The sequence below is a fragment of the Abrus precatorius genome, unplaced genomic scaffold, assembly GCF_003935025.1.
Source record: "Abrus precatorius isolate BTA unplaced genomic scaffold, Abrus_2018 Scaffold6, whole genome shotgun sequence".
Taxonomy (NCBI): domain Eukaryota; kingdom Viridiplantae; phylum Streptophyta; class Magnoliopsida; order Fabales; family Fabaceae; genus Abrus; species Abrus precatorius.
In genome coordinates this window covers 16,428,782-16,440,891 of record NW_020874406.1, presented here as the reverse complement: position 1 = coordinate 16,440,891, position 12,110 = coordinate 16,428,782, and the positions used below count along the sequence as shown (strand labels likewise).

General features: G+C 32.7%; 1 protein-coding gene across 1 annotated transcript; it reads right to left on the bottom strand.

Moving 5' to 3' along the window:
- Positions 1–8,234: 8,234 nt before the first annotated feature.
- Positions 8,235–11,618, bottom strand: LOC113869726 (LOB domain-containing protein 36-like). Its single transcript, XM_027506185.1, has 3 exons — positions 11,471–11,618; positions 9,660–10,800; positions 8,235–8,517 (listed from the first exon to the last, which is right to left on the bottom strand). The coding sequence occupies exon 2, from the start codon at positions 10,598–10,600 to the stop codon at positions 9,719–9,721; it is 882 nt and encodes a 293-aa protein (XP_027361986.1). The 5' UTR covers positions 10,601–10,800; positions 11,471–11,618; the 3' UTR covers positions 8,235–8,517; positions 9,660–9,718.
- Between the last annotated feature and the right edge of the window lie 492 nt (positions 11,619–12,110).

Genomic DNA, 12,110 nt, shown 5'->3' with positions numbered 1-12,110 from the left:
CTGGCTATAGCCATAACTCGATACTCTACCTTCACATTGGATTTGGCTACAACATTTTGTTTACTTTTTTAAAAGACAAGGTGATCTTTAACAAATATACAGAACCCAGAAGTGAACCTTCTATCAAGGGAAGATCCTACCCAATCTGCTTCAGAATACCCCATGACTCAAGTGTATCCTTTGTCTTCATATAAAAGACCCTTTCTTGGAGTCATTTAATTTATCGAACAATACGAGTCATTGTGTCCTAATATTTCTTACATGTAGAGTTGAGGAATTGACTTACTACACTTATTACATACAAGATATCTAGACAGGTAATAATGAGGTAGTTTAACTTTTCTACTAATCGTTTGTACCTTTTAGGATCTATAAGAGACTACTCTTAATTTAGCATGAGCTTGACATTGGAATCCATGGGGGTAGCGATTGTCTTAGAATTTAACATTCTTGTTTCTACTAGAATATCCATTGCATACTTTCTTTGAGATATGGTGATCCCATTTTTGGACCATGCTACTTCTATTCCCAAGAAATATTTCAATTTGCTAACATCCTTCGTTTAAAAATGTTTGAAAAGATGCTACTTTACTCGTGCAATGCTGAGATGATCACTACCCATGATGATAATGTTATCAACATAAACAAATAGTTGGTGAATGACGATAGAAGACAGAATGGTTAGTCTCGCTTCAAGTTATGCCAAACTATTGAATCACAGTACTAAATTTGTTGAACCATACTGTGGGTGACTGTTTGAGACCATATAAAGATTTTTGCAGTTGATAAACAAGACCAGAAAACTCTCCCTGAGCAACAAAGCAAGGAGGTTACTCCACGTAGACTTCCTCGAGCAAATCTCCATATAAAAGACATTTTTGATATCCAACTGATAGAGAGGCCAATGACAAATGGCAATAATGGATAAGAATAGTCATATCAAAAGGCATTTTGGCGGCGGGAGAAAAAATGTCCCTATAATCCAACTTGAAAATTTGAGTAAAGCTTTTGACGACGAAGCCTTAAGCCTGTCAACCTTGCCATCTAGACCAACCTTTATTCTATACACCCATCGACAACCAACAATTGACTTCTCTGGTGGTAGACGAATGAGATCCCTAGTCCCACTATTGTGTAATATACACATCTCATCTAACACAACTTGTTGTCATTCAAGATAGGCAAATGCATCACCTGCTTCTTAGAAATGGAAACAAAGGACAAAAAGAAAGACAAGAATAATAGGAAAGAGAAAGACGATGATAACTCAAAAGAAATATAATGAGAAGGATTATGAGTAGAACATATACCTTTTTGAAGAACAATGGGAATGTCAAATTCAGGAGGTAGAACCGAAGGATGAGGCGAAGGAGTTAGCTCTGAAGGTGAGTCTGTGGTGTTGCTTACGCTAGGTGGCGGCAATATAGGACAAGTACAATGTTGATAGATCTACAAAGATGGAGGAGATGAGTATGGGAGATGGAGACTCTTTGGAAGACAAAAAAGGAATGATTGTGTGGGATTGTGTACTCACTTTTGTACAATGAATTTTTTTTCTTTTTCACCCGCTTTTGCAACACAAAACATGTGATTTTGAATAGAGTATTTTTGAATACTATGCTATGCCCCACAATTGTTTACAAATTTGAATTCAATAAAATTTTACTTTAAAAATGTAATAAATTTTAAAAAAAATTGTTAATATCAACTTTAAGGGTCTATGGTTGAGGATAAGTAGCTAATAATAAAAAATTATTAAAAAAAAATATTTATTATATTTTTATAATTTTAATATAATAACTGTGTACCTTTTTTATAAATTTTTTTTATTTATAGATATTTAAACTCAATCTTAAGAACTGAGATTAACAAAACACAATTTAAAAATATATTATTAAATAATTCATGAGAACGAGGTATGGGTGGTAGATATATGAATTAGTTTAAAGGGCCTTTTTCTCACTTTTAGACAAGTAAAAATATTTAACTCTTTGAGAATGGAAAATATTAGAAATTTAGTGAGAATTTTCTCTTTATATCAGCATGTATAAGATTCCTCGCTCTGCGGCCTTTTTGTTTTTACTGGGCTTTCTTGTAGAAACGGTTGAATTTGCCAAGGTTATGTGCAAAGGCTGCGAGTCGGGGTCACGTATTTTGGGATACTAGGCCTTATAATGTACGACCTTTTAATTTAACCTAAAATCCCTGGTTAGTTTTTCTTGTGTCTAGTATTTGGGAGGGTCATCTGGTTTGCTTAAATAAATAAAAGGCTTTCAGTAACAAGATTCCTGATCATGTTCAACTTCCTCAATGCATTGGTTCAAAAGAAATGCATAATTTATGTGGGCATCTTTTTCATACTGTTGTTTATGTTAATTTGTCATGCGCGGCCCAAATTCTTACGAAACTTTACCAAACTTCTAACTTATTCTATTTAATGAAAACCTTCTAGACCCATGTTGTACAGACACTATTAAATCACTCATTAATTTATGAGTTGAAAAGATAAGTACAATTTTCTTTTATTATTACAAAAATAAAGTAGGAAGGTTGTGTTAGATCTTTGGTGACTAATTATTGAAACATTTTATATAAAAACGATATTGTGTTAGAGTTAAATTATTAAAAAAATGATATTGTGTTAGGATAAAGTTATTAAAAAATATTTTTTGATAATTTATATTTTTAAAATTTTAGTTTTAAGTTGTTTAATGATATCTATAATCTACCTGGCTGACTTCACTTAGTAAGATAAGATTTAGTTGTTGTGTTAAAAGCACGAGGAATAGTTACATATAAACCTTCTATCATTTACATATGATAATTACAGATAATAAGCACTTGGCTCACTTCATGTTATGTTTTCTTTTTGTTTATGCACTCTTAACTTACTGATCTGATATCATTCTGGTGAGTCAATAAGGATGAGCTGAATGTGATCTAACAGTAGGCAGCAATTACTCTAATTAGCAACAGGTTGAAGATGATAAGGATGTATCTGCCAAAGAATCCATCCCTTGAGTCACTGTTTGTAGAGTAATGGGACGAAATATGTTGCATACTTCACACAATGATGTTGGTTAATTATGTTGTGTTCAAATGCAAGTGACACACAATTAGAATACTCTAAGGAAACCTCTTGATTGTGTAACTACAAAAAGTTTTGGACCCTTGGAATAGCTCTCTTGACCTCTAAATTCTAACAATGATCTCCTAGAGTGAATATGAATAAAGCGTTGAATTTACATATATGCTGCTGCTGCTTTTTTGTCAAAGATACACATGACTTATGAATCTCAAAGTGAGGATCCAGCCCAGTTTGTCATTGGGCTAACAGTAAGCAGATAGTGTCCATAGAAGGCTTTGGGTTCCGCATTTAAATATTGGATATCTTAAACGTGCAGTATAGTTCAAGTAGTGAGAGCAAGCAAGTTATATGCAAGGTGACCAGGGGTCAAATCTCGGGTCTTAGAAAATTTTTACATTTCATCAATGTATCCAGTTGAGCATGAAAACATCAAATTATTGTTATTTTTCTTTTGTTGCCAGATTTATGTTGTACGGATGAAAGGTGAACAACAAAAGCTAAAAATATTACTGGAGTCAGACCTTACGGAGCAGATGAATGCTCTTTATAATCTCAAGCTTGTCGAGTAAATGGGTAACACCTTATATAATATGCAGTACTTATCACTCAAACCCATTCACCAAACTCGAAGATTCCCAATACCACCAATTTACAAACCATTGGGCGAGAGGTGCCTATTCACAATTAGTCTGAGCCTTGTAAACTATGTTTCGTTAATTTCCATATCTACCTAAAAAATACTATATGGAAGCAAATGTTTTTGTGTTTGGTCAAACCTCGGTTAAATTTTAGTACACATGGGAACATGTTCCTAAATTTTTGTTTGGGGTGATTTTGTTATGAGGAATTAACAAAGACATGTTACTCATTTTCCTATTTAAATTTAACTGAGAGAGTAATTATTATTTCACACTCAATTAATGCATGAGAAATAGGTGGAAGAAAAGAAGAGAAAAGAAAAAACAAAGATGTAAAATGTAAAAATAAAATAAAAATATATATATTAAAAAAGTATTAAATTTGCCAATCAAGTTCTTTGAATATTACTGAATACAAAATTACATTGAAAATCAATTCATAAAGTAAAAATGATTTAACTAAAAAAATTGGAGTATTCGATAGAACAGTTCAAAATCGAATCAAATTATTTTTAAACTATTAACTGATTTAAGGAACTAAAAATCAATTTATATATAGCGATTCAATTAGTTTTCGATTCAATTTTCATGATTTTTATTATATTGGATTTGTTTGTAAGTGTTGGATTTTAAAATAATTTTTAATTTCTGAACCATTACAATATCTTAATTAACAAAACCATTCATTACAATAAGGGTTCTGCTAATAAATATAATTTTTGAAATACTTCTAATGATTTAAAAAATAAGCATTAAATATTTCTATTTTAAATTAATAACTATTTGTGATTTTAATAAAAAAATATTTTCTTAATGAAAGCTCAAAAACACTAGGCAATATCGCTAAGAATTTAATTAAAATACCCTAATTATAAAAAAAATTACACTGTCTAAATTCTAAATTTCTATATCATCCAAGATTATCAACTTTTCTGCTAATTTAAAAAAATGTTTCAAATATTATCTTATTGCTTGATAACACGCTGATATAAAAAAATTACAAATCTGACATATTTCTTTTTCACCATATTGTTTTCTACTTATTTTCCATTACATCAAAACGCACCATAAAAGAATTACAGATCTCAAAAAATCAAATTAAGTAGCGTTTTGTATTAATTCCCAAATCGGTGAGCTGCACACGGTTGAGTGATTACAGATTCCAAAACAGCTTTTACAGAAAAATGGACTATTATATTTGACCATTGACTTAAGGCAATCTTCGTGGAAAACAAATCTATAATCTTTGTTTGGTCAACTTGCCTGAAATTTTTGATTGCAAAAAATTACATGAACAAAGTAACGTGTTAGGGTGTTGTTATTTTCTACAGATTGGTCAAATCTTTATCAGAGACATACATTGCGTGTGAAATGATATGCAATTACCAGTCTTTATGTAAAACAATTTTTTAATACAAAAAATGGATTAATTTATGAATCTTTTATGGAATTAATATAAAATTATGTCGTTTATAATTTAACGGTGATGATGTGAAATACTGGATCGCTTTTAGTTTGAGTTTAGATATATTAGACGAATAAACTGTGTAAATTTATCGAGATACATGCACGTTATAAAATAAAAATAAAAACCATAGCCAATACAGACAATTGCTCAATGGTCGAGCTGAGAATAAGGTACAGTCCTTGATTCAAATTATGAAAATAGTTTTTTTTAAAAATTTATGCAGAAATAAACAAAAGGAAATACTACTAATTAAAAAATAAAAATAAATGTTTTTATTTAAAAATATATAAAAATGCACTCATCCTATATATTTTAATGTATTTTAACATAATTTTTAATGAAAGAGACTGTGTAACAATACTAAAAATTAAAATAACATGCAATTAAAATTATAAAAACATCTGTTAAACTAAACAAATTCTCTCTCTATGAATCTGCATGTATAGCGCATTATGTCTGAAAAGGAGCTAATCATTAATCTTATTACGGAGAGGTTAAGGTGAGCTTGAGATGGAAATAGGCTCATTTAAGTTACATTTTATTCTTATATAAAAAAAATATATACGTTTTATCAGCATAAATTAATTACTTTGTAATAAGATTTTTTAAATAAATTAATAAGCCTAAAATTTTACATTATTATGTGTATTAACCAGTAAATTTAAACCTTTAAATAAATTATAAAAAGTATAAATAAATATATACTCTAAAAATATTATAATAGCTTTACTACAAAAACAATATTTTTTATTATTTTATTATATATTTATTTTAAAAGTCATTCTATTAGGTTTAAAAAATTATTGAGTAGACTTTTAGAAACTTTTGATCGTCTTATTTAATAAAAAGCATACCATGAATGAAAGTTAAGCATAAAACTTAATAAACAATTCGACCCTTTTTATGAGGTAAATATAATTTTTTAGGAGTAATTTTTTAGTCTAAAGTCTTTCTCTATCTTACATTTGGTAACACCATCTCTTTACTCTAACATGGAGTATTTCAAGTTATAGTGTATTACCTTTGAGTGTAAATCTTACCGAGTCAATCAATATCTAAATTTATGAACTATACAAAAACTAAAAACACAAATATGTGCAGCTTCAGTTAGTAATTTAGTGCTACTGGAAATTTGGTAAGTATATAAAAATCAACAATTCCTTAAATTTGGCAGTGCATTTTAAGATTTGAAATAAAAAAAAATGAGAATTACAATAAAAACATTCTAAAACTAGGTTTTTTCTAAAATGATTTTAAAAGTTTTAATCAATAAAATATTTTTTAAAGTTTTTATTATTTATAATGTTGTTTAACTAAGCTTATCCTGTTATAAAAAAGTAAAGATATCTCATATTTGAGACAAATATTACCTTTGAGTGTTCTTTATAACTTGATAATATTAATTAACTGGTAATTGATAACTTCATGAAATTGATACGAAATTTTAATTCCAATTATAAATGGATTTTCATGTATGAATTATAACTAATAAGATTAATTTCAATTTTTAAACTTATTTTAAAACACACTGTTTTGAAGTATGAGTGGCATTAATTAAAGAATCACTACAAAAAAGATACTTATTAGTGGCGGTTAAATTTTAACCTCCTCTAAATATTTTTCCAGCGGTTATGAAACTGACCTTAAAATTGGTGATGTAAAACTAAATATGTGGCAGTTATTTAGTGGCGGTTTAAAACTGTCGCTAAAATTTGAAATTCAAATTTTAGACTATGCGCGACAATGTTCTGTTTTTGGCGAGATTGTGTTTTATTTTTGGCCGGTAGTACTCTATTTTTGACTTCCACACTTTTTTTCGTTTTTATCTTCTACTTAATTTTTTTCTTTTGCTATTTGGATTCACATTCCATTTATCTTTTAACATCGCAGCATATATATTTTATAATTTATAGTGTAGAATCGTTGGAGAAAAAGCCATTTTTTGAGTTCCACACTTTTTTTCGTTTTTATCTTCTACTTAATTTTTTTCTTTTGCTATTTGGATTCACATTCCATTTATTTTTTAACATCGCAACATATATATTTTATAATTTATAGTGTAGAATCGTTGAAAAAAAAGCCATTTTTTGAGTAAGTGAAAATGATAGTAGAAGATTACCAAGGTTATCACGATTAGAGAAGATATTTTGGCTATGGCGACAGTGCGACGGTGATGGCAGGAGCAGTGGTGGCGGCAATGTTAGAGAGAATGGTGGAATTCATGATGCTAAGGTGGAGATGAATGATAGCTTTGAGTGGGTGATAGAGAATGAGAGAGGAGTAGTATTGGAATTCATGATGCTAAGGTGGAGATGAATGATAGCTTTGAGTGAGTGATAGAGAATGAGAGAGGAGTGATGTTTCTTATATACTGTTATTGTGAACTGACGCTAAATCTCGCATTTTTACTAAATCCTGCTTTTTTTGCAGCAGTTTTGCAAAACCGCCACTAAATACCGCCTATTTTGCGGCGGTTATGCAAAACCGCCACTAAATCCCGAATTTTTTGTGGCAATTACACAAAACTGCCGCTAAATCTTGCATTTTGACAATTTCTAAAACTGACGTTAAATATTATTTTTAAAATAATTTAGTGGCGATTATTATTAATCGTCACTAATAAACTGACGCTAAATGGAGCATTTCTTGTAGTGAATGGATTGATTAAATAAAACGTCAAAAATACCTAAACTTCACTCTATGATTAAAAATGTGTATTAGATAGTGTGTTACTAATAGTAGTTGCAGTTAGCTATCGAAATAAGAAATAGTAGTTACAAATTTGCAATTGAAACGAAGAATCAGTAAACCAAATATTTTGGTTGCTAATTTTAAATTTTTTAACAAAATTTATTTATGGTTGCTAAATCTATTTGCGACCAATATTTTAGCAGTTCGATTGCTATTTCAGTAACTAAATAAATTTGTAATTGAATTTTTCATTTTAGCAGACTGAATTTTTCGGCTGCTAAATGAGTTTTTTCTTCTTGTATTTCTTGGACAGCTATATGACTAATAATCTGACAAATACGAAGGAGCTAGTAATTAAAGCTTTTGAAAGCTCTCTGAATTCTGATTTACAATTTTTGTTTTGACAAAAAGAAGAGAGATAAAACATGGCAACTGCTTTAAATTGAATTTAAGAAGAGAAAAAAAAAAAAAAAAGATATCCAAGATCAGCGAAGATCTTAATTACTCTTTTCCAATCGTGTCTACGTTGTTAGTCTCTTCAAAGCCAAGCAAACCGATGCGGATTAATGAATCTCGCATGTATGCTTCACGCGTCTCTCTCTTTCTATCCATTTCTATCCGGCAGGTAAAAACTGCAGAAGAGGGCAAATAAAAAGGTATTAAGGCATGTCTAATACAAAACATATTATCGAAATCCTGCAAATTCTATATTAAGGGATTTGAACAGCCAGCGGAAGACTTCGAAATATAGCCAAATAATGATGCAACTACAATTGACATTCATGTTCGTAGGACACCAAATGCATGGCACATAAAGTTTACCATGTTCTCTAATATTATTCATTTACTTAAAGTTAATTGTGGACTATCATCTTTACACTCGCCAAAGCCTTTTTCCGGTTCCTACGAGACACAGCATGAATTTATTTGAAACAATAAATATCATGGCAAATCAAGATGAACGTGTGTTCAATCGTAGTATTTAAGATCTCATAAAAGAAAACGAAAGTATGTTGTGATTACTGTTTAAGGATGCCACAAAAGCAGACCAAAGGTGTTAGCCCGCAATAGGACACATCTTGTTTTTTATACCAACTTTTTTTGGCTGGCATGTCGGCTTCTACAAATTACCTTTCAGAGGATTAGCTTATAATCTCTTTCATTAGGTAAACACGAGCAATCACATGAGACTAATGTTACTATTCAAACAAATTACTAGAATAGTTAATATGATTGCAAGGGCAAATTACTTGAATTGATAGATTGCCGAATTCCAGTGACACACCCTACAGGTACCTTACTTGACTTCAGAGCATAACATAGATTATTTATAACATTTCCACCTAGATATGTAAACTTTCTTTTGTTATTCAGCATGACATTTTAACTTGACGACAAAAAGGTAGAATATGCCGTGCTGGCAAATCTAATGTGGTCATTTACTGTTCTAAGTTCTCATAATTGATGATCCAGACCATACGTCTCTCATTGTGAAAAGACCATTCCCCTAACCGACCTTTTGCTTACTACCCCGAGGACTCGTATTAACTTTCTCCTGCCACCAAACTAGATTGCCCCGGTTATGAAAAAGCTAGCTAATAATTACAATCGCATAAACAAAAAAAACGTAGAAATAATCATTCATAAACAGAGTTCACCGTTAGCAAAACCCACGTGAACAGGCTTACATCAAGAACCATAAGAACTTCACAAATGAACAAAAGCAGAAAAGAAAAACCCACAATGGATGGATTGAAATGGGAGAAGAGCATACCTAGGCTGAAAATTGTTTCAGAAAAAAGCATATAGGCACAAGAGCTGCAAAATTGGAAATCAACAAGATGGACCAACACTCCTACACTCCTCGTTTTCGGGCTGTTGCTGGTGAAGGGGAAGTTGTGACTCTTGCTTCTGCTGCGGAGGGAGCAATAGCTGTGCCTCAAGTGGAAGAGGGTGAGGATGAGGATGAGGTTCTCCTTGCTGTGGTTGCTGCATGTGGTAAGCACTGTCAAAGGATCCCAAAGCCAACGAGGGAGACAACTGATCAGCTGAAGCAGCACCTGGGGACACCTGGCTGAACCCACCACCAGAAGAAACCGAACCAACTTCGAACCCACAACTGAACCGCAGAAACTCCTGTTGCTGTTGATTCTCATAACTCCTAAACATCTCTTGCTGCTCTCTCGCTACCACAGCCGCAGCCAACTGCTGAGCCTCCAAGATCTGATGCTGCTGTGGCTGAGCGTCCCGAATCATTAACTGGCTGCCGTGTGCGGCGGCCGCCACCGCCGGCATGTTGCCATAAATGGTGGAGGAAAAGGGGTTGTTGGGGTGGTGTTGGAGAATGGGGGCGTGCATGCCCTGCATAGCTTGAGGACCAATATAAGTAGCGAGTTCCTTTTTGGCATTGTTGAGTTCCACTTGGATCTGCCTGAGCTTGTGTTGAAGGACGGAGATGAGGCCCACGCAACCGTAAACAGGGTCTCTGAGACGCGCTTCAGCCTCGTAAGCCAGGGACTTAACGGCGTCGTCTCGCTGAGCTGCGCTGAGTTCGTTGAGCAGCTTTGCCACGTTGCTGGCGCCGAAAACCTTGTGCACGTAAGCGAACCTCTGAGGGTTGTCCGGAGGAAAATACGGCGCGAACACGCACTCTTGGGTACACTTTCGCCGCAGACACTTGCACGCCGCGCACGGCGAGTTTGATGATGACGACATATTTTCCGATCTCTCTCTCTCTCTCTCTCTTCCCCCACACACCAAGGCAACCTCTTCGGTTAATTAAATCACCATCAAATCGTATTGAATTAAATCAAATCCCTAATAGAAATTAGTACTGTGGGTTTTCTCTTTCTCCAAATGAACGATCTAATCAGTATCTAGCTTCCACAACCCTGCGGTATCAGGATTTCAATTTTCTACAAACAAACAAGAGAGAGAGAGAGAGAGAGTCAAATGGAGATAATATTATTAATTAATCAATAGTGATAATAATAATTAAATCGTAATAGCTGTAAATAATTAGAAGGCATGGAAATTGAGGAATCGTAGAAATAAACAAAATGGATGATTCAACGAAGCTTCACGTACCGATTCGTGATCGCGGATTTAAAAAAGGAAATCAAATGTGATAATATTAAACTAATCTAGGTCATTAAAAGCGTCTCCTAATCTTTTCTCACAAGAAATTAATAACCGACTCGAAAACGAGTCAATAAACGATGCAATCCATTTCAAATCAAATAGAATAGGAAGAAAAGAATCTGAAACGAAAATAAGTATCATCGGAACAAGAAGGTGAAGAACGTCGAAATATTGAAATGCGAAACTCTCAGTTTGAAAAAAAAAAGTTGCACCGGTAGATCTGAATACGGCGTCGTTTGCGTGCAGATGAAGTTTGAAGACGCGAAAGACAAATCTAAGGGCTGCGGCGGAGAAAAGAAGCGGCAAGATCCATCAGTGGCTCGTAATCGAAATTCGTGTGATTTTAGAAACAAAGCGATGAATATATACATACATATATACATATATATATATATATAAAACAGGAAAGAGAAAAAAAAAGAGAGGGAGATGGATAGAACTTACTCTGAATAGATCGGCGCGGCGCAAGATAAAAATTGGCAGCGTGTGGTGTGTTGAGAAAAGAAAGAGGGAAAGGATATATAGAGGAAGGGGTTTTCAAGTTTCTTGAGTTCTACTGCTACTGCCCTTCCCTTCTTCATAAATCTATCTTAATAAATCCCATCTCGTCCCACCCTATATATTGTGTTCAACTATCATTGTTATTTACACTCACCATCACTATTTTCTTAACTGCCTTATCTTTTTTAGTAATATTTATATATTTAGACTTTCACATTTAATATTAGTTATTAGAGATGGCTTAGTCCTCTTTCACTCAGAACACCAACTTATAAATAAACAAATCGTCTATTTGTCACGCTTTCCCACCTTCTGCTAAATTGACGTGCTCTTAGTTAGTTTTGATTCTTCTACGAAAATCATCTGTGGTGCTCATCGTGTTTGAACCCGATATATAACCTTACCTAGATCGGCTGCCATCTTCAATTTGTGCGACAATCGTCGTGCATGTGTATCTCAATAATCTTAAATCACAGTGCTATTATATTATATGCATTCAATTTGTAATTCCCATCCTTGTGATACTCGATGCACATAAATTATTCCATTTCTTTATAATTGTCCTAGATTATCTATCTTTTAT

What these genes read in the sequence shown, in the direction of transcription:
- LOC113869726 (XM_027506185.1), bottom strand. Translation starts at nt 10,600, where the DNA reads ATGTCGTCATCATCAAACTCGCCGTGCGCGGCGTGCAAGTGTCTGCGG.